This window comes from Vipera ursinii, assembly GCF_947247035.1.
Source record: "Vipera ursinii genome assembly, chromosome: 3".
Lineage (NCBI taxonomy): Eukaryota > Metazoa > Chordata > Lepidosauria > Squamata > Viperidae > Vipera > Vipera ursinii.
Window position 1 is genome coordinate 121510415 of NC_139516.1, and position 25212 is coordinate 121535626.

Sequence of the window (25212 nt, forward strand, 5' to 3'; positions counted from 1 at the left end):
GATGGCCACGCTATATCTCTAACTCTGAATAAATGTAAATCTTGTGTCCAGAGAGTTTAAATCATCTGTCCAATATGTCCTCATTCAGTGCGGATATCTGAATGAGGTTAAATGTCCCTAGCTTCAGAAAGGAGGAAAAAGAAGGATTTGGGAAACTACAGAGCAGGCCAAAAACAGGAGGATTTTAAAGCAAATCCCAACATTCTGAAAACTATGTAGTAGTGAAGAACTACAAGCAATGAAGTCTGCGAAGGACAAGGCTTGCTAAACTGTTAGTATATTTTTGTTGTTGTTGTTAGCTGCAAAGTTGTGTCCGACCCATCGCAACCCTATGGACAACTTTCCTCCAGGCCTTCCTGTCCTCTACCATCTTCTGGAGTCCATTTAAGCTCACGCCTACTGCTTCAGTGACTCCATCCAGCCACCTCATTCTCTGTCGTCCCCTTCTTCTATTGCCCTCAATCTTTCCCAGCATTAGGCTCTTCTCCAGTGAGTCCTTCCTTCTCATTAGGTGGCCAAAGTATTTGAGTTTCAACTTCAGGATCTGGCCTTCTAAAGAGCAGTCAGGGTTGATCTCCTCTAGGACTGACCGGTTTGATCGCCTTGCAGTCCAAGGGACTCACAGGAGTCTTCTCCAGCACCGTGGTTCAAAGGCCTCAATTCTTTTGTATATTTTTAGACTGCTACAAATATATCTTACTTTCAATAAAGCATTTGACTAAGTACTTCACAGTATTCTGATTTAGCAATGTAGTTAAATGTAGCCTGAATGGCCTGGCAATTAAGTGGAGGACTACCTGGCTTAAAGGGAATTTTCAGAAAGTACTCAGTAATGATCCCTCATTGAAACTGGAGAGAGGTATTGAGTGGGTTGTCACAACCTTCATTCTTAGGACCTGTACTCATCAGCATTTTTGTTAATTAGTTAGATGAAGGGATGGAGGAAATGCTGATCAAATTTGCAGATAACACAAAGGTAGGGTACACAATGATCTTGAGAAACCACTTAATTTTATAGTAAAGTAATTAAGCATGTCTCACAAGTTTGCAAGGCAAGGTTGACAAAATATATTAAGTCTGGATTGTTGTACTTATAGAGCTTTAATGTCATGCTTCAGATGCAGAAGTTTCCCAGATGATTATATTTTTAGCTGAGGATTTAAATCTTTATATATTACTACCGGTAAATCAGCCAGGAGAATTTTTCTTCCAAATGGAAGTAGTTTTGTTTTCTCCCTGAAACCAAAAATTTTGAAGAAAGTACTTAAGACAGAAGTATGATTTCTCTTTTGAGAGCTTCATTTTGAACCATCTCCAAGCTGTAAAAGAAAATAGTCAGATTGATTAAACCTCTGTAGTGCTAGGATTCAGGAAAATCTGCGTCATATAGTGAACAAATTTTTATTTTACAGTTTTGTCTTTCCTAATTAACATGAATAAAGATGACAATTGCCATTTTTTTCCTGTTGAAAAGTAGCTGGAACACTGTTTTTAACATTAAAATTGTTTTTAGAAATTTAATAATTTTCCTGGATGAGGAAATTACATTTTTTTTCTTTTTTTATGGGGAAACAAAGATCAACTTCTTTGCCAGGTAGTGTTCTTAGCTTCTTTGTCTTTTTTTAGATGTGGTATTAGAGAAGGCCATGCATAAATGCATCTTGAAACCCCTCAAGGACCACGTTGAGATGATGCTGAAAGATTTCCACACAGCTGATGGGTCATGGAAACAGTTGAAAGAGAATCTTCAACTCGTCCGACAGCGAAACCCTCAGGAGCTGGGTGTTTTCGTTCCAGCACCAGATTTCGTAGATGTTGAAAAGATTAAAGTCAAATTCATGGCAATGCAGAAAATGTACTCTCCTGAAAAGAAAGTTATGTTGCTACTAAGAGTGTGCAAACTGATTTACACTGTGATGGAAAACAATTCAGGTAAATGTTACATTTGGCCAAAGTGTTTTAAGCTGTTCAGAGATTGTTTCCATAAAATGAGAACCATTTCATCTGCCAAAAGGAATTTCACATTTTCTTTACTTCTGGTGTATTGTAACATCATACACTATTACAGTATTTTAGACAGTCTAAATCTTGGCTCCAGTTGAGATAAGATGATGTATTTTTTTACAATCTTGGTGCAGTTCAGACTGTCAGATTTCTGTAAGAATGGGGCTAGATATGTTGAATGTGTTGGAGAAAAAAAAATAAGAATTTTAGTTGCCATTACCCTTGCTTCAGATTTCCTTTTGTGAATACTTTATAGAGGTAATTATAGTGATGCTTATTGGTCTGAATTTAAATGATGTGTCACTATTGTATAAGAAAGGCTCCTCATATTGGTGCCAACTCACACTGGTTTTAAGCAAAAAAATTTTTTAAAAAAAGTCAAAATAGCAAAATAAACATGGAATATTCTGTGTTTCTTTGGAAATTGCAGTTATGCTCCCACCTCTATATTCACTGCTGAAAAAGGCATTCATTCAATAAATACCATTGTAATTGTTGGTGTTGTGTTATTATATATTGAAGGCTGTTATAAAGTGCTCAACGCAAAAGTCAACTATTTTTATACTGGATGATTAATAATAGCTTAATTCTCTGGTATCTCCATGTGTGATATAACATCTTCATCTTAGCCGTTGAGTCTCGCTCAGTGTAAACCTCCAAGTCCTGATAGTGCAAGAATTGTGTTGTGGAGTTCAATTATTTGAAAACGTTTGAGGACATTTACTAACATGGATGGATGAATGAAATTCTTTTATATAAGAAAATGTGGGTTTATTTTTAATCAAATGTTTCCAGACATACTATTCCTCTTTTACCAGTCAAAAAATCCTAAATAATAAAAGTGTTGTTGCTATCAGCAAAAATAAAGCATTAAAGTCATGAATTGGTGATTTTGAAATCTACTTTCATACATCTCCAATAACATGAAGAGGTAGGGTTAGTTAATAGAAGACCATGGACTGGTTTGATTCATGAAGTGTTTCAATATGTGAACAGGAGTTAATTTGTTTAAATTTTGGAGCTATTTGTTCTTAGTGTATTGGTTCTGTATTACATCCTGATTCCACTCCTTAAGGAATTCTGTTGAGACACAGCTATTGAGATCATCTAAATCAGGGGGCTGGCTGAGGAATTCTGGGAGTTGAAGTCCACAAGTTATAAAAAGGGCCAAGTTTGAAGACCCCTGATCTAAATGATATTAGAATAAATTCCTATTCTATAAGCAAAGTTAAGGCTGCATCCAAAAGCTCCATGAGTTCCTATAAACCTCAGACTATATTCAGTGACAGTATTATAAGCATCTGAATGCTTGTCATGGATAAAAATGAAATGGAGAGTACAGCTTTATAAATGGAGAACAGCAAAAAGATCTGGCAATTAATTCTGCTATTGTTTGTGTTCTGCCTCTCTACATTTCCTGTCCTTTTCCTAGGGAGAATGTATGGGGCTGATGATTTTTTGCCAGTGTTGACCTATGTTGTGGCTCAGTGTGACATGCTGGAGTTAGATGCTGAAATTGAGTACATGATGGAACTGCTGGACCCATCCTTGTTGCATGGAGAAGGTAATGTCCTTGAAACTTTAAGGATGATTTTTCTCCCAGGAATGTGATTACTGATAGTATGTCTGAATAGAGAAACTTGAAAAGTATGCCAAGGCTTCTAACTTGTTACCAACTGCTTATCAAAGAAGTCCTGCAAAACAAAACAAAAGATAACCAAACCAAATGAAATTAAAAATCTTTTTCCCAGTTGTTATGGGAAGTAAAAAGAGGGCATATTTTAATCAATGAAGTATGTGTCTCTGTGTCTCTGTGTGTAACTTGGAAACCAGAAAATATGTTAGCCTTTTAGATTATAATAGCTACAATATGTTAACGCTTATTGCTTGAACAACAAGTCTTATTCAGTGTGACTTTCCTCACAACAAAGCAAACAAACTATACTTCTTGTGATATCCAGTTGTGTTTCTGAAAAGCCTCTCTTATGGCATTCCACTAATATGGAAAAGGGTTTTTTCATGTTTATGTTTTTGAATGTCAGTTAAAAATAATCGTTCTTCATTATAGAAGTGGATTACTTCAGATTTGTATTTCCATTTTGAGAGCCTGGAAAATCTACAGATTAGTCTGGCTGCCAGCAGTTGCTACAGTCTAGACCAGGCATGTAAACTTGCGATGTCACATGATGGCACGACATATCGGGACTTTTTCCCCATTGCTGGCAATGGGGTGGGCATGGTTTCGGTGTGACGCATCCAGCCTGCGGGCCGGCAGTTTGACATGCCTGGTCTAGACATTGGTATTTGAACATAGATATTTATATTTTATTGTGTTTTACTAATCTAGATTATAGGGACGCGGTGGCTCAGTGGGTTAAGACGCTGAGCTTGTCGATCAGAAGGTCGGCAGTTTGGCGGGTCGAATCCCGAGTGCCGCGTAACAGAGTGAGCGCCTGTTACTCGTCCCAGCTTCTGCCAACCTAGCAGTTCGAAAGCACGTAAAAACGCAAGTAGAAAAATAGGGACCTCTCTGGTGGGAAGGTAACAGCGTTCCGTGTGCCTTTGGCGTCTAGTCATGCCGGCCACGTGACCACGGAGACATCCTCGGACAAGCGCTGGCTCTTCGGCTTTGAAACGGAGATGAGCACCGGCCCCTAGAGTCGGAAACGACTAGCACGCATGTGCGGGGGAACCTTTACCTTTACCTTTACTAATCTAGATTAAATGTTAACATACATTGCAGGTCCATGTATCTTATGCCATACGCTAAATAAATAAATGTATTTCCATTAATTAATATGATTCTCTAGAACATTTGTTGATCTGTAATGCAGAAGAAAAATATTTCCTTGCCTATAGAAATAATAGAGAGTATATATATGAGATTAAGAGAGTTCAGTGTTGAGGAAGTGACTCTTTTTCTGTGCCTTTGCTTACCAGTATCCCATCTTTTCCCTTTTAGTACAAAATTGTGTTAATTTTAAAATTGTTTAGAATAAATGATAGAATTCAAGGGAATTAAAAAGGACATATGCATCAGATTAACAATCTTGGTAACAGTTTGGAGTGTTTTAGCTTAGGGTGTAAAATAAAATTAGCATGGATAGGAGCATGTTTGCAAAATCCACCAACGTGGATGTGTTCAGTGGACAACAGCAGTAAAGAGAGTCCACTAGTATTTGCATTCCACTAATCAAAAGTTTGCATTAGAAACCTCAGGCTTGTTCAAGAGAGATAATTGTAAAAGTATAAGTAGGACTGATATTAAAAGGCATTCATTAAAGAAGCGTTCCTTGTTATTCTTTTTTTTCCTCAACTCCAGTATTATTTATCTTTTCAAGACTTTTATTTATTTACAGGACTTATGTGGCCATCTACCTCATACCATGACCCTAGATAGCTGTTAGCAATTCATAAAATAGAATTAAAAACATCTCTTCTCCGCCCCCCCCCACCAGAGCTAGACCAAACCTTCTCACAACTCAACCTCCCATTCTAGACCAATGCTTGGGGAAAAGCTAGCCATCCCAAAGGCTAAAAAAGTAGGGATCCCACTGATTTCTGGTGGGAGACTGTTCCAAAGACCTGGGAAAGCCACTGAAAAGGTCCCATTAGATGGCAACATTGAAGGGGGGAACTGGAACATACCCACCCTATCTAAACTAGTGGATGAGCAGATACCCTTGGGAGAGGTAGTCCCACAAGTAACCTGAGCCAATTTTTCATATCCCATGCAGAGATTCTTCCTACCCTCTCAAATATAGGTGGACTCCATGCAGACCGCACAAATGTCCCAGGTTATGCCTCCCCAATGTGCTGCATTCATGTTCTTGCAGCCCTGCCACAGGGATTATTGTATTCCCTGAGCGGATTTTTGCATATTAACACAACTGGTCCTGTGCAGAGATTTTTCTCCAGCCTGCATGCAGATTCTATTGATTTAGTACTTGATTTGGAGTACCCTGATCTCAGGAAAAGATACAGCTGCTTTAAAGGGAAAAGGAGGGCTAAGAGAAATGGCAAAGAGAGATTTCTAACTTAGGATGATCTAATTCACAGCTGGGTCTTTGAATCAGTGCATTGTAATTGTGTCATCCAATAGTGGGGCTGCTATTTCTATTACTGCTTTTTCAGCTTTTTGCATATTACCCTTTAGATATATAGGTCAATGAGAGAAAGAAACATCAAGTAGTGGCTCTTTCCAGTCGGCATTAATGTAGCCAAAACTGTATTTGTCTTAGCGTGTGCATAACCTCTAGGACAGACATGTCAAACACAAGGCCCGGGGGCCGGATCCGGCCTGCAAAGTGGTTTCATGTGGCCCACGAAGCCATCCTGGAAACAGTGAGGGAACGGCCCCCACTGCCTTGGCCCTGGCCCAGAGACCCTCCTTCTGCCAGAGACCCTCAGATCTGTCCCACTCCTGCCCAGGCCCCCATAGGCACCCTTGATGCGAACGTTGTAGAGCTGGCCATGCCCACCCAGTAGGCCATACGCACTCTAGCCACGCCCACCCAGTAGGCCACGCCCACCCTGGCCATACACACCTGGCCCCCTGAGGGCAACCGCAATGCTGATGCGGCCCTCAATGAAATTGAGTTTGACACCCCTAGGAGAAAAACATAAATGTGTCTGTTCTCTATAAATGTCTGTTGACTCTTCCATTGGGAGTAAGTGGCATTCAAAGTGATTGCAAGCATTTTCAGAAGATATTTGCATTTTAAATAGGGCCTAGACTAGAGTATGTCTTCCATTCTAAAGAACTATTTCTTTATTTTTTTACGTTTTCAGTGATTTGATCCAGCATGAGTCTGGAACAGAGAAACATTCCAGAGACTCTTTGCCTCCAATCCCAAGGCAGCTGGAAACAAAAGAATGCCGAAGCTGTTAATTCTGGAAAGAAACTTCCCTTTCCAAGAGAAAACAAAAACAACTTCGACTCAGCTGCTTGCCAAGAGGCTGGATGCTGATGTTTGCTAGGCCACCAAACAACATTTCTTTCCCAAAACCTTGGTGGCTGAGGGGAGGCGGGCGTAAGTCCCTCTCTTGTGAAAGAGCATCATGCTTAGAGGGGCTGAGAGAAATGTTCCAAAATTCCAGTCACTTGATAATTCCTGAGGGTATTTCCCAGGGCTACACCTTTCAGGTATACACAAATATATGTGTGGCTGCCTACAGTAGCACATATGCACGTGGGTGTATTACTCTTGCACAGGTATATTCTCTCGCACAGATTGCGATGTTTTGTTCCCATGGGCAATTGACCTGTAGTTATTTTAAACCTCTTTCTTTAGAAAGAAAAGATCGGAGTCATCTCCTTTACTCCGTCCCTTCTTTTTTTCTTTTTTTTCCTTTTTGCCTTTGGATCAGTCTTTAAAAATGCTACGGCCTTAGACAAGTCCATTCAGTTTTATAGACAGCAGTTTGAGAAGCGCTGTTGCCTTCTTCCTAAGGCAGGGGTAGGCAACCTTGGCTCTTTTATGACTCGTGGACTTCAATTCCCAGAATTCCGCTGGCTCAGGAATTCTGGGAGTTGAAGTCCACGAGTCATAAAAGAGCCAAGGTTGCCCACTCCTGTCCTAGGGCTTAGAAGGAGTGACCATCCCAAAATTAGCCAGCTACCTTTCATGTTGAAGGCGAGACTTAGAGCTCAAGGTCCTCCATTCCTAGTCCAGCATCTTAATCACTAGATGAATCTGGTCTTACTCCTAATGGAATTCAAACTGATCAAGTGAAAAGCAAGAGCCCACCACACTCTGCCAGGGACTTTATGTGGATCACAGATTCTCCATTACTCATCCCTGCTTTTAAGTGATAGTGTAAAGCTTCTGATTTATCTGCTATATTTGTGCAGGGCTAATGCTTGTCAATCAGAAGATCGGCAGTATGGCGGGTCGAATCTCGAGTGCCGCGTAGCAGAGTGAGCGCCTGTTACTCGTCCCAGCTTCTGCCAACCTAGCAGTTCGAAAGCATGTAAAAATGCAAGTAGAAAAATAGGGACCACTACGGTGGGAAGGTAACAGCGTTCCGTGCGCCTTTGGCGTCTAGTCATGCCGGCCACATGACCACGGAGACGTCCTCGGACAAGCGCTGGCTCTTCGGCTTTGAAACAGAGATGAGCACCGGCCCATAAGAGTCGGAAACAACTAGCATGCATGTGCGGGGGAACCTTTACCTTTACCTTTAATAATAGATGAAGATAGAAACTAAAGGAGCAGAAAAGTTTAATTCACCGTTGGCATAACTATTTTGAAGCTTCCTTTTTACAGAAATCTTTTTCTATATAAACATTCCCACTGCAGAACCTCTCTACTTTGCAGAATATTCTTGAGTTGTAAACATGTATCTTCAGTATTCGTGACATTTCAACCAGATCTCTTGACTTCACTAAATGAATAATACAGTATTATTTTTTACAGTGGTGTGCTGTAATGGAAAACATGATAGATAAATAGCCATTAAAGAGGACTTGACCTCCTCACTGAAAACCCCTAACAAGTTTCTGAGAAAACTTAGAACTCTGACAGGTTTCCAAATAAGTGCCAAACTATTTTACCTGAGTTTCTTCCAAATTAATGCACCGTGGAAATTATGGATATGGTTTTGATTTATTCCTTCACATGTAACCAACTCATTAATAATAATTCCTCTCCTCGTAATTTTCACAGGAGGCTACTATTTGACAAGTGCATATGGAGCACTGTCCTTAATTAAAAATTTCCAAGAAGAGCAAGCAGCCAGACTGTTGTGTTCGGAGGCCAGAAATACTCTCAGGCAGTGGCATAAGCGGAGAACAACAAACAGAACAATCCCATCTGTTGACGATTTTCAGGTATCGTTTATGTTTTCCAGGAAATGTTTTTTTCTGTATCAAGGTAGAAGACTGGTGTTATAGAGTGCGTAGCACTGTACATATAATTTCCCCAGGCAGATGTTAGTTAAACAACTAACTTCCTTTGAAAAAGTCAAATGAAATGTATCAATTACATTCAGAATTAAAAATGAAGGCTGTTAGTTCATTCAACTAACAAAAAAACATACAGGAGATGCGTGTGATCAACTGCCATTACTAAGTGGTGTGAGATCATGTGCTTTTTCTCTTATTCACCGCATTGCTCGGCAATTGAAATTTTAGTCCCACGTAGGGCTGTTAAGTGAAGATTACCTGTAATACAAGGACAAATTGTGTTCCAGCATGCATACTTTGCATTTATTTCTTCCCTTCTTTATCAACTCCTTCCTTCCTTCTCTTTGTTTTCTCTGAATCCATCATATGTTACCTCAGAATCTTTGCAATACCCATTTGCATATTAATTTTATGCAACACCATTCTCAACAATACCTTCCTTTTTTATGTGAATAATAGTATTAGTGATAGTAATAATAATAATAATAATAATAATAATAATAATAATAATAATAATAATAATAATAATAATAATAATTTGTTTGTACTGGTACAAGATGCAGCATTGAATGCTTTGCTCCTGAGTGTATATTTTAATTTTTCCCATATATTTTTCCACTCCCCAGAACTACCTACGAGTTGCATTTCAGGAAATCAACAGTGGCTGCACAGGAAAAACATTGCTAGTGAGGCCATATATTACTACAGAAGATGTTTGTCAGCTCTGTGCTGAGAAGTTTAAAGTGGATAATCCTGAGAACTTTAGCCTGTTTCTTTTTATTGACGGCACTTGGCAGCAACTGACAGAAGATACCTATCCCCAAAAAATCAAAGCTGAACTGCACAGTCGGCCACAGCCTCAGGTCTTCCATTTTGTTTATAAGCGCATCAACAGTGATCCTTACGGGGCAATATTCCAGAATGACAACAGTGACCAAAATACTTAAAGCCAATTATTTTAATTGTCATATAAATTGACTGGGAGTTGAAATTAAATGATCCATATTCTCTAAACCCTACTGATTAGTAAAAATATGAATTATGAATTACTATAAGTGATTATACATAATCTACAAAAAAAATGCTGACATCCAGGTTTACTGGCTCTTTGAAAGCAGAACATAGCATTCACCAGTTGCAACCTGACATTGTGACTTCTCAGTACCATCACCTGCAGATCTGTAGTGAGTTTTACTCTATCTTTATTTTATGCATTATTTTCAATTGCATATGCAGTGGATCTGACTTCTTTTAAACTAACTGTTAGGTTGATCATTTAATCAGTGTATATATGCATTATCTTCCGATGCAGAGCATCAGTAAAAATATGGATAACAATCTTTTTTAAAACAGTTGCTTTATTATTATTTTATTGAAAGCAACTTTTATATATATTTCAAGAAATTTTATAGCAGTTGCAGGTAAACTGTCATGTTTGTAAAGTATTTTTTTAATGATAAAATATTCTATAATTATGCATGTGATTTTAACACAAAATAGAAAATAAATCTCTTGCTGGTTTTAGAGTAAGTGATGTTTTTTATTTAATTATGTATTAATATCTAGCTTTCTAAAATGTCAAACCATATTTTTAAAAATGATTTTTAAGCATTTTTGAAATTGGTTATTCAGACTTCAGTTATAAGAAGATGGTTATGTCCTATAGACATGTTTCTGGAAAAGATGGTTATAGCAAGTAGGTATGTCAAAAAAGAGTAAGTTTGGTTTAAGATTCACATATATTAGGGAAGAAGAAGATTGAAGAAGCTACTTGGATAAGCAGTGAAACATTTCAAACCATTTAAAAAAAAGTCCATTTGCCATGACTCAACTTCCAGAAATATAGTATGGAAGTGTTCAGAATTAGTACAGGATTTTTTGGTCTTTATTTAATAAGATTGATGCATATACTGTAACCATGTTTTGAAAATGAGGAGCGGTGTTTCTTTTTCTCTTGAGTAGTTCAATATATATTTGCAGAAGTGTGATTTGGTTTCCAAGAGGACAGTCTGTCACTATATCAAACATAATATTGTGAAACTATATCCGGTCTGAAGTATAAGGCTTCTTCTAAAACATGAAGAAATTTGTGAACTAATCATTTTTATTTTTAAACAGCTATAGAAATACTGCTCTGACATCTGTTGTGTTAAAGGCTGCAGGAAAATGAGTTGATCGGTTAAAGGTTTTGCCACAATTCGGAAGCAAGCCCATCAAACACAATTAAAACTGTAAATTTTGCTTTCAGTAGGAATTTTGATAGAAATTGTACTTTTGTACTTAAAAAATATCAGAGCTAAGGATATTAAATTGTTCAAGGCTAAAGTTCTTGGGATGAGGCTGTGTGAATCTCAGATGTGTAGTATTTACAAAAACTTCTTATTCTTTGAATGAATACAAACAAAATTGTTAAAATCGATAGCACATACCCACCTCACAAGGTTGTTGTTATGAGGGAAATAGAAGGAGGAAGGAATATTATGAATGTTTGTTACCTTACTTATAAATATAAATAGATAAAAAATCTAATCACAAAATAAAAATAAATATTCCTTATTTGACTTCTCATTCCATTTATTAACAAAAAGATTGAACTGTTAAAGTTAGAAACTAGATGTATTCCAATAATAGTCAGAAAGTAACTTCTAAAGTGTGAAATTATGACTTTTCCAGGAAGCAAAGAATCACAGAGATTAAACAGTCAGCATTCAGTGACGGGAGAAGAGTTTCAAATAAGGGATAATAGTAAGAGATAAACATGGACAATGATTTTGAATCAGTTTCTTAAAAAAAGTGATGCCTCCTTTTCTACATAAAAAGAGATTAAAAAAAACCTGTCTGCATTTGGAAGAGAATTTCTCCTAACTAGATAACACGAGCAATTTAATCTTTAAATGCAGAAAGAATCTGGGAAAATGCACATGGCTATCTCAGAACAATGACATTAAACTCTTTTAAGTGTGACAATCCAGCACTCACATAATAAATTACTGAAAATGCTGGATTATATATATCTATTTGTAAAAAGAAAGAAAAGAGAGAGAGAAAGAAAGAGAAAGAAAGAAAAAGAAAGAAAGAAAGAAAGAAAGAAAGAAAGAAAGAAAGAAAGAAAGAAAGAAAGAAAGAAAGAAGGAAAAGGCTTCCATTATTCTATCTAACTGGACAATTAGAATGCCTTGCAGGTTTCTGAGGAATTATTACAGTATCTTAATACTCTGGGGCTATCAAAAATATCTGACCTACATACACTAATATGTTCTGTTGCACAAGATGCATATGCTTTATGCTTGATTTGCCATGTAATTGTTGGTTCAATGTATTTTTTGTTTAATTTAGTAAATGATAAAACAAACCTTTTCTACATTGTAAGGCAATAATACCTGGGCTGTATAAATCCAGACAACTGCTGGATAGCAACAGAAGCACAGAACATGCTACCTCTTTGCTGCCACCTACTGCTATCTGAATTTTTCCTCACCCAGTCTAACATTGCAAGTGTATTTTTGTCAATATGCTTTTAGGATTATGCTGCAAATAAAGCTATTGATGAAACTGCTTCCAACCAAAGAAGCTTACTTGTTTCAAGCTGTGTTAAGTTTTTCTATAAGCAGTGTCTTGTCCAGATATAATGATAAAAGCCCCTTTAATATACAGTAGCCTGAGGACACAGTATTGACAATGGTACTAAAGAAAATATTTTCATATAAAGCAATCGTTTTGAAAAATGGAATACTTATTTTTTAGTTCTGTAAACTAGTTACCTGTAAAAAGTACACAGATTGAAGGCTCATGTCATGGTTCCGACAGATGAAACTCTTCAAAAGAACTTCGAGGCATTGTTCACCTTAAAGAATCTTTTATTCGAGAAACAAAGTATCGGCACTACATAGTCGAAACCAAAAACTAAATTCCCCTCCCCTGGACACAAAGTAACAAAGCACCATTCCCTCCTCCAATAAACAGTCATAAATCACATTCCCCAATTAGCTTGAAGTGCAGGCTTTCTCCCTAGCTCTCCAGCCTGCCAAAAGTCTATCAACTCGGCCCAATGACCCTGGGTTCCCACGGCTGAGTTATTATTGTTATGACTAGCTCATCCACATTCCCCCTCCTAGCATAAACTAACTCTAAAAGCAATAGAGAACAATGGCTGCATTTCCATCTGTTGTCAAAGCAAGAATATCCAACATTAGCAGCGTTGACAGCTCAATGTTTATTTTTCCTAAACAGCCAAAAGGAGGAGCAAGGACAGGCAATAAGAGTGATAAGAAATGTTCAGTCAGATAACCTCTATCGGGGCACAAGGTTGGGAAACAGGAGATCTGAGCTCATATTCCACCCACTCAACCTTTTGAAGGTGGAAGAGGGAAAATTAGTCACGACAGAGGCCAAGAAAGAAGACCTAGGATCCAAACTCACAATATGTACATATTTTCATAACCTATTTGACTCTACTCAGTGCACCCCATGAGTAAACAACATTTAGCTGTAGATGACTCAAGGAACCAAGAGGTGTCTCATGTATACTGGAGAGGTCATTACAAGTAGAATCTCAAGACTTGGTTATTTTTAATTCAGAAGTAGTTTAATCAGGATCACAGGCACCATGAGTGGGATGACAACAAATTTGCTCCACCCCCAAACTATTTTCTGTCCTTGTCAGGACCCCTCAAATTGATTTTCCTACTGTTTATTGCTTATGCCTATGTATTCATTTTCAGGGCCTGCCATTCTGTTGGAAGTGGGCTTGTTTCGGGGAATGTATTTGCCTTGCTCTGCTTTAGCTTCCTTCCATGTGAAAGGAATGTGGCATGAAAACATCTGTCTTATCTCCAGTGTGGGACTGTTGGGAAATGAAACCAAGAGAGACCTCGAGAACGGCACTAAGTCACTGGGGGGAGGAGACCTGAATAGGCTTTTTGATGTAACCTTTCGTGCCCGAACTCTTCAGACCTTGCTTGGCCTTCCTGATATCACTAACTCTCAATAAAAATTCCTTTTGAAACCATGCCTGTTTCAAGAGTTCTGCTTTCTTGGGAGATCTAGTTAAGGCAGGTCCTTACAGTCCCCAAAATCAGAGTAGTTGGAGAATATAATTTTTGCAGTTTTTCTGCAACTGTATTGAAGTCTAAAAGAGATAACTAATTACAATAAAAGTTAAGCTTCTGTCTTAAATCTAGACAATAGAGTGAGCCATAAATTTGAATTTGAACCACTCTATTTGAATGAATTGGGAAGTGAACATCAAAATCCAAAAATAAATTTCTGAACTGAACATCAGAAGGCTGGGACTTTTGTTGCAATAGTATGATACTCATTTCTTCCAAAAGAGGCTTACCTGGATCTGGACCAAAAATAAGATCAATATGGATCTTCATGATTTTTACATAGTATTCAATTGTAACTCATCTAACATCACATAAGTTGTTTTATAGAGAATAAATTATTACTGGACATTCATAGATCCAATAGGTTTATGATGATGCAAAAATATAGATCCAAAGCATGGATCCTTTTGATTTCTTCAGATTCCACTTAAACCACATCATATAGACAGATGTCACAAAGCCAACAGTAGATTCCAAGAAAAAAATGTGAGACTCATTCAATGTCTATGATTCTATATTTTTAGATGCATCCTGGCAATCTATTAAATTCCCTGCTTTAATCCAATCCTTAAGATTTAAGCTTCAGATCCATATTTTTCTATTGGGTACAGCAAATAGTTGAATTGTTATTTCTCATTCTATGCAAATGGAGATTTTCTATGATTTAATTGTTTCTAGACAGGTCTAATATAAAAAAATAGGTGGAATTTTGTCATGTCCTTTGAATCCACATTTTAATACAACTAAATATAACAATAAATAAATCTGAACTGATTTTTACCAGTTTCTTCATTCAGGCTGTTGTGTTCTATGACTTGATTATAGTTTTGGATGGTAGAGAAAATATAAATGTATGTTAAAAAATCAAAATCAAATAATATATAAAAAAATTCAGTGCCTCAGAGCCACACTACCAAAAACAGATGTTTGGCTGTTGTGAATTGTCCATAATTTGATGATTTCAGATTCTGAGAAAAATATCATCTGAAACAGAAAGAATACGTGCTGTTTTTTCCGATTTCCAGTTTGGTAATACACAAAAGTTTTCGAGGGAAAGGACTTTGTCGTCATATTGCTTAGTAATCTTACGTCTTCCCATTCTCTCTTTTGCTTAAATCAGAAAAAGTTCGTAAACGAAACCTAGGGACAGTTGTGCAATGCCCATGATTGCTGTATCCCGCAAGGGAAACCGTCATTAGAGGAACTATCGGACACGCCAAAATCCCAGAGTTTTAAGTACATGGTGTTTTAATTTCACTCGTTTGCCCACCAAACCCAAAGAAAAAATTTGCAACAAGAGGAAACTGCTCTATTCAAAAGATTGTGGAACTGGATCTAGTCTCGGATCTAAAAATACAGTAGTGAGCGTGCGACGGTGTAACCGGGCTGTTCTGTTGTGTTGCCCTTTGACAGCTATTCCTTAAATGCATCTGTCCCGATCCGCTTGGCATTCTGAACGCGAGGGCGGCAATGTCTTACGAATTGAAACCCTTGAGATTTAGAATTAAAATAAAATAAAATAAACCTAAACAAATGGCGTAGGTGCTCTTCAAATGGGAGAAAAAATCGCCTAGCTCAGTGTTTATGAACTTGGCGACTTGAAGATATGTGGACTTCAATTCCCAGAATCCACCAGTCAGTTATTGCCTGGGGAATTCTGGGAGTTGAAGGCCACGCATTTTACTCAAAACAACACTGAACTGCTTCCAAAGGTTTCTTCGCGAGTGAACGACGACGTGCTGTACCCACAGCAAGAGTAGAAAACGAGGGTGTCGTAGCCGACAAAGTTGCAGTTACGCTTACGAAATCGTTGCTAAACCTAATTTACTACCTCTATGTTTATCCCTTTTTTATTCCCCTTCTGACGCTAGGGGGCGGAGCATCACGCAAAACAGCTCAAGCCCCCGTTTGAGTGAAAATCGAGGAAAGTATTTCCGGGTCGCTTGGCACGCTGTTCTCTGTACAACAGGCTTGCTCGGGGTGTTTGTTTGCTCCATTCTTTTCATCGGAGGAGGTCTGAAGGTCAGAAGAATTTAAAGGCCAGCTCTCTTAGGCAGGGGTCTTCAAACTTGGCCCTTTTGTGACTCGTGGACTTCAACTCCCAGAATTCCTCAGCCAGGCATGCTGGCTGAGGAATTCTGGGAGTTGAAGTCCATGAGTCATAAAAGGGCCAAGTTTGAAGACCCCTGCTCTTAGGAAAGCAGCAGAACCAACTGCAGCCGCAATTTTGCCAACACAGAACTAACTCACTGTTTCTTGCCCCGTGGATAGAGGGCAACCTGCCATTGGCTGCACTGCAGTGTCTTGAGGTGGAATCACAAGGCAAAAGCATCGTTTCCAGGGTGGAATATTAGAAGCCGTCTTTTCCCCAGCTAAGAAAACACTATTGCGGGGGAGGGGAGGGGGGCGCATGCTTGGATGTGACCTAACTGTGCATTTATGGTGTGTGTTTTTAAATCCCATTTATATCCCGCCCTTCTCCGAAGACTCAGGGCGGCTTACCATTTAAAGCACAAATCAATGTGCTTAGCAATGTTTGCAGAAAAACTGTTTTACCTTATGAAGATTATGTCACCTTTACTTAGGGATTTTCCGAAATATGAGTTGGCCAGGGATACTAAATACCTGGAAGTCTCTTGAACTTAATCATTTCTGTTTTGGAGGCATAAGCCAGCAAAAAAAAAAAAGATTTCAACAGGGGAAGCTTGGTAATATGTCTATATACTGTATACAATAGAACTTTTAGTAAGTTTAGAGCAGGGGTCTTCAAACTTGGCCCTTTTATGACATGTGGACTTCAACTCCCAGAATTCCTTAGCCAGGCACGCTGGCTGAGGAATTCTGGGAGTTGAAGTCCACACGTCATAAAAGGGCCAAGTTTGAAGACTCCTGGTTTAGAGGAACAGTTAGGATATTGGCTTGGAGATATTTGATTTATTGGAATTTTCCAAATATTCCTTAGGTTTGCTGTCAGAATTTTTTTTATTTATATCCCACTTTTATTATTTGTATAACTTAAGTCAGAAAACATCTAACACTCCTTCCACCTTCTTTTTCCTCACAACAATCTTGAGGTGGGTTGGACTAAGAGAGATACCCAGCTGGTTTTCATGCCTGAGGCAGGACTGGAACTCATGGTTTCCTGGGATCTAGTCAGATGCATTAACCATTATACCAAACTGGTTCTCTAAATGATAATTAGTCAGAAACATATTAAGAATATATATTGTATATATTAGCCTTGAAGAAGTTGTAGCTGTTTTAGCCTATGAAGAGATTCCACCTAGAAAGAGTTTGGTCATATTTTCCTGAAAGACAAAATTTAAAATTTGTAATTTTTCCAAATCTAAAAATTAAGAAATTTCCTATTATGTGGGAGATCCTGCCTAAAGAAATGGATACACCCATGTATTTTCTGAATATTTATTCAGAGGCCCATGACTGAAAAGTTTGTAAAACTGCCCTATAATAAAAAAGTAAAAAAATTGCTCAACACCTTAAATAGAAAACCATTTTAGAACTAAAGGCAGGCATCTGTTATACCATAAATCTAGAAAGCAATGTAAGCTAACTTGAAAAGTCAGCAGTTATTAAAAGTTCTCAAATTAGAAATTCTACAATCTCATGACTTTCCTTTTCCTTTTTGAATACACCCACTGCTGTTCAGTTAACAGCTATCACAAAGCCAAGGTTTTTGTTATGAACAGCAGTTTCCAAACTAAGGATTTTGGAATGAGGAAATATTTTCTTTAGTTTAATCAGTTAAAAATATCAAAAAGAAGAAACAAATTCTTACTAAATAAAGTGAAAACTTACAAATTTTTTTGCCTTGTATCCTATCTGCTGTTAGAGGGATTTGTAGAATTTTTTTTGCTTTTGAACATCTGGTGATTATCAGTGGATTCTCAGTCATCCACGTAGAATTGCCTGGAGGTTGAGTCATGGGAAAAAGATTTTTTGAAAGAAAAATTTTATTGGTTACGTTTATACAGGTGAAACTCGAAAAATTAGAATATCGTGCAAAAGTTCATTTATTTCAGTAATGCAACTTAAAAGGGGAAACTAATATATGAGATAGACTCATTACATGCAAAGCAAGATAGTTCAAGCCGTGATTTGTCATAATGGTGATGATTATGGCGTACAGCTCATAAAAACGCCAAATCCACAATCTCAGAAAATTAGAATATTGTGAAAAGGTGCAATATTCTAGACTCAAAGTGTCCCACTCTAATCAGCTAATTGGTAAGCCATAACACCTGCAAAGGGTTCCTGACCCTTTAAATGGTCTCTCAGTCTGGTTCAGTAGGAATCTCAATCATGGGGAAGACTGCTGACCTAACAGTTGTGCAGAAAACCATCATTGACACCCTCAAGGAGGGAAAGCCTCAAAAGGTAATTGCAAAAGAAGTTGGATGTTCCCAAAGTGCTGTATCAAAGCACATTAATAGAAAGTTATGTGGAAGGGAAAAGTGTGGAAGAAAAAGGTGCACAAGCAGCAGGGATGACCGCAGCCTGGAGAGGATTGTCAGGAAAAGGCCATTCAAAAGTGTTGGGGACTTTCACAAGGAGTGGACTGAGGCTGGAGTCAGTGCATCAAGAGCCACCACACACAGACGGATCCTGGACATGGGCTTCAAATGTCATATTCCTCTTGTCAAGCCGCTCCTGAACAACAAACGACGTCAGAAGCGTCTTACCTGGGCTAAAGAAAAACAGACCTGGTCTGTTGCTCAGTGGTTCAAAGTCCTCTTTTCTGATGAGAGCAACTTTTGCATCTCATTTGGAAACCAAGGACCCAGAGTCTGGAGGAAGAATGGAGAGGCACACACTGCAAGATGCTTGAAGTCCAGTCTGAAGTTTCCACAGTCTGTGTTGATTTGGGGAGCCATGTCATCTGCTGGTGTTGGTCCACTGTGCTTCATTAAGTCCAGGGTCAATGCAGCCGTCTACCAGGAGATTTTGGAGCACTTCATGCTTCCTTCTGCAGACGAGCTTTATGGGGATGCTGACTTCATTTTCCAGCAGGACTTGGCACCTGCCCACACTGCCAAAAGCACCAAAACCTGGTTCAATGACCATGGGATTACTGTGCTTGATTGGCCAGCAAACTCGCCTGACCTGAACCCCATAGAGAATCGTTGCCAAGAGAAAGATGAGAGACATGAGACCGAACAATGCAGACGAGCTGAAGGCCGCTATTGAAGCATCCTGGTCTTCCATAACACCTCAGCAGTGCCACAGGCTGATAGCTTCCATGCCACACTGCATTGAGGCAGTAATTGCTGCAAAAGGATCCCAAACCAAGTACTGAGTACATATGCATGCTTATACTTTTCAGAGGTCCGATATTGTTCTATGTACACTCCTTGTTTTATTGATTGCATGTAATATTCTAATTTTCTGAGATTGTGGATTCGGGGTTTTCATGAGCTGTACGACATAATCATCACAATTATGACAAGTCACGGCTTGAACTATCTTGCTTTGCATGTAATGAGTCTATCTCATATATTAAGTTTCCCCTTTTAAGTTGCATTACTGAAATAAATGAACTTTTGCACAATATTCTAATTTTTCGAGTTTCACCTGTACATCCTGAATCATTATTAGTCTCCTGAATAAAAAATATTTTCTCACAAATTTCTAAGGGTTTGCTAAACATGCTACATTTATGTGCACCTGTTTTGTTGAAACCTGCCAAACTAGTTGAAAATAGCAGCCCTATCCATTCATAACCGTAAATATTGCTATTATTGTTAAATGGTCTCCTATCTAGCCCTTTAATTTCCAGATGCAACTCCTTTTGGAACATCTTTGTATTAAAAAAAACTTGTTTTCCTTTCATCCAATAGGTAGAATTCTAGATTGTATCAATGATAGTAAAAGCAAATTATATATTGTTAATAAAAGGATATTAAATTAGCTTGTTAAAATTCTTTGGATAATATACCTTGCCTTGAAAAAGACTATTGTAGACAGCTTTTCAAATTTTATGTAACTTATTTGAAGATTTTGTTGTTGTTTTTTCCTGACGAGATGAAAGTGGGCTTTTTGTTTCATCACTCGAGGTACATGTGAAATCACACAATAGAACATACAAAGAATTTATCTTATATTCTTGGAAAACATTTTAAAAATATATTATTAAATTGGAGATTAATTGATTACACTTTATATGGAGGGATTTTTTTAATGGACTAACTCAAAAGCCATTAACACCCAATTTGATATTACTTTGATTCTTACTTTGTTAAAAATGAAATGTTATTGCCTTGATGTATACATAAAATACATATGGGGGTTTACAATTTTAGATTGCTGAAATGCAACTGATTTAAAAATAAAATTGTTATTGAGAGTATTATGAATCTATATTATAGGGCAATTAACATAGATAAAAATAGAAACTGTTGTCTTTTTTTAAACTTTAAGAGTGTTGTTGAATTTCACTTTAAGGAAAGAATATATCAATCAACATGCAACAAAATATCTAATAATTTTACCATTTTAAAAACCTGTACAGAAATATAAGAAAATAACCACTGCAAAATGTAAATAAGTAATTGCCAGGAAAATATAACTGACAAGTAAATTGAAAGTGTGCAGAAGTACAGTCACACTTCAAGATATTTTTCCAGATCCTTTTAATTAGAAAAAGGAAAATAAGCATGCTACAAAGTATCAATATTTAACATTTTTATTTACAAGAATGCCTTTTGTCCCCATAATTATTCTTAGAGAATAAAATGGAAATTGCCACCTATCCCCAAAAAGTCACATAGATTACATAGCCATCAACAGCCAGCCTCTGTTCCAAATAAACATCTTGACACAAGCTTCAGAGTTTTGTACTTCCCCAAGAATACAAGTACGTGATATCACAATATTATGAGCTACGTCAGGGTCTTCAAACTTGGCCCTTTTATAACTTGTGGACTTCAACTCTGAGCATGCTGGCTGAGGAACTCTGGGAATTGGTCCACAAGTTATAAAAGGGCCAAGTTTGAAGACCCCTGAGCTACATTTTTTGCTACCTCTTGAATGGCCCTGAGAAGGAAGATGTGCATTAGGAACATACTGGAGAGTTGGAATAGAGAGCAAAGAATGACTTATAAGTGGCTTTCCCAGAAGGCTTCTTTTGCAAGGAAGTAATAGAGTAACAGAAATAAGAACTTGACTAAGGGGCCAGGACATAGCCCAAAGTTCTTGTCTGAATCAGTTTCTTCTGTGAAAGGGAAGCATAGCCAGCAGATCCATAAGACCACTGCTCCTCCAAGCTAAAAATGAAAGTGGAAAGACTAAAGAAGTACCAGATAGCTGTCAGAACACCTTAAAAAACTATTCAGAAGTACCGTAGGTTATTGCTTGAAGTAAGTAAACAACCACAATTCCAAGAAAGTACGGTAGTACTAACAGTGCTTGGCTGAAGATCATGAATTTCTTGGGTAAAAGCTGTCATTTCTATTTGTTTCTGTGATAAGTTGGCCTCAGGTGTGCTATTCTTTATAAGCCACCCTTAAGTTTTTAAAATCTCGGAATAGGCTCTGAACATCTTGATACTTATTTCCTTATCCTTTGAACTTAATAGTGATAATAGCACTTATTTGATTTGTACTGTGCTGCAATTAAAATTACCTGATTATGTCCCTTACTCTAATGTTTGAATTCTGAGAAAGAATATAACCTTGTAAAATTGTCTGCTGATAAATATTTGTAATTGGCTGATTGTACATGCTCTCAAAAGCTTCGCATTGGCCCCAAATCTCCAGCTGTTCAATTTCAGTGAATGATCCCAGATTTTAGTAATATGAGAATGAAAAAACCCTTCTTCACTTGAATTTTGTGCACATGTATAATGTCATTTTATTTGTCTTTCTTCTAAGTTAAAGATCACGAGATCTGCCTTTTCTTTCCTCAAAGGGCAATTATTCCTTGCTGCTGATTTTTCAGCTCTATTATGAGTAATCACAGCTATCCATTACTCTTATATTACATTACTCTTTAAATGCTTACGTTAAAAACATGCCTCTTTCACTTCAAGCATGAGCAATTTTTTTGGGGGGGGGGGAAATAGTTTATTAGCAAAAATCTGTACAATATAAAAAAGAAGAAATCAAAGATATTGTTAGGGACTGCTTTCATCAATATCCTTGTCTGGATCTGTCTCCGGATTTTCATCCTGTTGCTGCTTCTTCCAGAGTTTAGCCATTGCAAGCAGTTTGAGGTTGGGTTGATTGGCAGCATCTTCTGGGAAGATATAATCATAATATTCTTCCCAGCCGGCATCAGACTAGAAAGAAAAGCGTGGACATAATCAAACCTCCATTTTTAGAAGAATGGTTTTAAACTATGTGACATTACCACACAGCATTTGGTGTTTTTACAAAGTGCATTAAAGACCAATTTAGGCCACAGATATCGCTTGTTTGAAAATCTTGAGAGCGCTAAGGAAATATCTTCTCTCTCTACTGGATGTACAGAAGCTTCTGTGTTATCTGAATAGATCCTAATGTTATTAGGGTGATTTTTCCTGAATAATATTTCCCGAACACGAAGCTTTGTTATGAAATATAAATAAACTGTTGCATCCTTCACATGCGTCACAGAGTACAGCTTTATATTCTGTAGATTCTCTGCACTCACTCTAATTTATCAGTATCAATCAAAAAGAATAAACAGAGGGAAGAGGGGGAAAACTGTCTATTTTGTCAAGGTCTACCTGCATTTGTTACACTGCTATATTACATAAAGTACTTGTGGAAAGCCAGATTTCTAGGTGGACGCCTTACCCCATCTTCAGCCTGAAGTTTTCTCCGCTTCTTTACTTTTTCAGGCATCAGTTTGTCTACTCGTTCCCTGCTGGATCCTGTTCCAAACTCCTCTTCAAAGTTTTTCCAAGATTCCAAGAGCATAAGCCTCTCTTCTTTCTCCTCACAATTTCTCATTGTTTTATTTGCCTCTTCATATATTTGCCGGCATCGTGGTAAATTGTTCCTTTTATCTGCTGAGAGCTCAAATTGAGCAAAACTGATCCATACCTGAAATAAAAAGAGCATATTATGATAAATAGCTAATCTATGTATTTACAATAAGTTGTCACATACTTATTATAGTCTTTCTCTGTCTAGGACTTCTCTCAATTAATGAAATTCTAAATGTATGTCACCTATTCTGGCACTGTACATTTTTGGTCATTTTTAGAAAGGATTTCAGACTATTTTAGATTAGGACTTGTAATATAAGCACTGTATAAAATTACTTAATAGTATTTTTTCCCCAAAGGAAACATACTACCAAAACTGAAGTATATTTAAAAGAGAATAAGGAAAAGAAAATCGGAGTCAAATGTTGATCTTCTCCTTTTTTCAAATAAGATGAGAAGAAGTACATATAAAGTAGGTATAAAGAACAGCCAGACTTTGCCATGCTGCTACCAGAATCAAGTCAATGTTGTCGAGCAGCCTGAGATTCCCTTATGGATAAAGATAAATAGTAATACTAGTAATAATTTAATTTCTATACCGCCCTTCTCCCGAAGGACTCAGGGCGGTGTACAGGGCAAATACAATAAAAATACAACGCACAAAAGTTAAAAAAGAATACAGCCCAATTCCAATAAAATTAATACAGTTAATATTAAAAAACCTCAAACCCATCAGACCAGGCCGGCTTGTTCAAATAAGTAGCAGGTCTCTACCAAGTCCTTATGTTAAAAATGAACAAAACTGAATTTTTCACTCATCTTTTTTCTAATTAAATGCTTCCATCAACATTTAACATAAAAATGGGAATACTATTTCAATTAGATTTTAACATTTAAAAATGTTACCATGTTTATTCTTAAAACAGGGGCAGATAACTTGATTAGAAGCTAACCAACTCTTTCATGCTATCCTAAAGGTGAAATCATTTCCCGGAAGTATAATAGAAGTGCAAAAGGCCATTCCAGTGAGTATTTTTTAAAGAGGCAGATATGGGCCTTGGAACTAGCCTTCTCAGCCATTCCAAACTTGAAAACTTTGCAGAGCTTTAAGAGCAGGACTATTTAAATAGATCAATGTGTAAAACATAATTTACAATATGCATAAGTTTAGACTGCAGTTTTTCTTACTGCTTTCTTCTAATCAGTTTTTCTATTTTTTAAAAAACTTCTCATAAAATAATTTTTTTAAAAAAAAAATCATTTATTAAGAAAAACTCACTTAAAATTGGCTACGTTAAAATCCGGTGCCACCTTCTCTGTATTTATTTCAGTTGCAAAAGTGTGCACAATTAGTGCTACTACAGCCAGAATGGAATTTAGCTTTGGCGGAGTCCTTACCTTAACATGCTGTGTTCGCTGAAGCAACCTCCTGTATAAATTTCTTGTATTCTCATATTCCTCTTGTTCAATTTCAAAGTCTATGTAAGATTTCCAAAGCACCTAGGAGAAGAAAAAACTCTATTCTTCCAATTTGGAATGTAAAAGGGAATTTATAAAAAATAAATCCATATAAAAAGTGCCTAAAATAACGGGTACACATGGAGAAAAAAAACTTCTGAACAACTATATTTTAGGTACTTGTTTTAGAGCAGACATGTCAAACACAAGGCCCGGGGGCCGGATGCGGCCCGCAAAGTGGTTTCATGCGGCCCGCGAAGCCATCCTGGAAACAGTGAGGGAACGGCCCCCACTGCCTTGGCCCTGGCCCAGAGACCCTCCTCCTGCCAGAGACCCTCAGATCTGCCCCACTCCTGCCCAGGGCCCCATAGGCACCCTTGATGCGAATGATGTAGAGCTGGCCACACCCACCCAGTAGGCCATATGCACTCTAGCCACGCCCACCCAGAAGGCCGCGCCCACCCTGGCCATACCCACCCGGCCCCGAGGGCAACCGCAATGCTGATGCAGCCCTCAATGAAATTGAGTTTGACACCCCTGTTTTAGAGGGTTTAACTTGACAGTTCAAAGGAGCTTAGATGAGGTTCTCTCTTCATTTTATCCCTGTATCATCAACTCTGTGATATATGTTGCACCTAAGAGATGTGGCTGGTCCAGTCGCCTAGTGAATTTGCATGACTGTATCTTTGTTTCCTTGGTTTGAGACCAAGACCTTGATGTACCTTAACTAACCATCCTCCAGAGTTGAACTCTAGGTGGAAATGATCAGGATCAATTCTAATAGGTTATTTCATCCAGGATATGGTTTT

At 37.7% G+C, this 25212-nt stretch overlaps 2 protein-coding genes across 3 annotated transcripts in view; one reads left to right on the forward strand and one right to left on the reverse strand.

Moving 5' to 3' along the window:
• Positions 1 to 12426, forward strand: part of RIN2 (Ras and Rab interactor 2) — a 73700-nt gene extending 61274 nt beyond the window's left edge. The window contains exons 9-12 of the mRNA XM_083358330.1: positions 1627 to 1932; positions 3437 to 3568; positions 8673 to 8836; positions 9538 to 12426. Of these exons, the coding sequence (XP_083214456.1) occupies positions 1627 to 1932; positions 3437 to 3568; positions 8673 to 8836; positions 9538 to 9858 (923 nt within the window). The 3' untranslated portion in view covers positions 9859 to 12426. The remainder of the gene's footprint in view (positions 1 to 1626; positions 1933 to 3436; positions 3569 to 8672; positions 8837 to 9537) is intronic.
• Positions 12427 to 16917: 4491 nt separating this feature from the next.
• Positions 16918 to 25212, reverse strand: part of CRNKL1 (crooked neck pre-mRNA splicing factor 1) — a 30164-nt gene continuing 21869 nt past the window's right edge. The window contains exons 11-16 of one of the 2 annotated variants that reach the window (XR_014492249.1): positions 24344 to 24445; positions 22812 to 23060; positions 22118 to 22312; positions 19973 to 20084; positions 17836 to 17946; positions 16918 to 17327 (exon numbers count right to left, since the gene is read on the reverse strand). Coding sequence is in view for 1 of the 2 variants with exons in the window: in XM_083360619.1 (XP_083216745.1) it covers positions 22148 to 22312; positions 22812 to 23060; positions 24344 to 24445 (516 nt within the window). In the remaining variant the exon portion in view is untranslated. Of the gene's footprint in view, positions 17328 to 17835; positions 17947 to 19972; positions 20085 to 20649; positions 22313 to 22811; positions 23061 to 24343; positions 24446 to 25212 lie in introns of those variants that run through there. The other variant, XM_083360619.1, reaches the window with a different exon arrangement.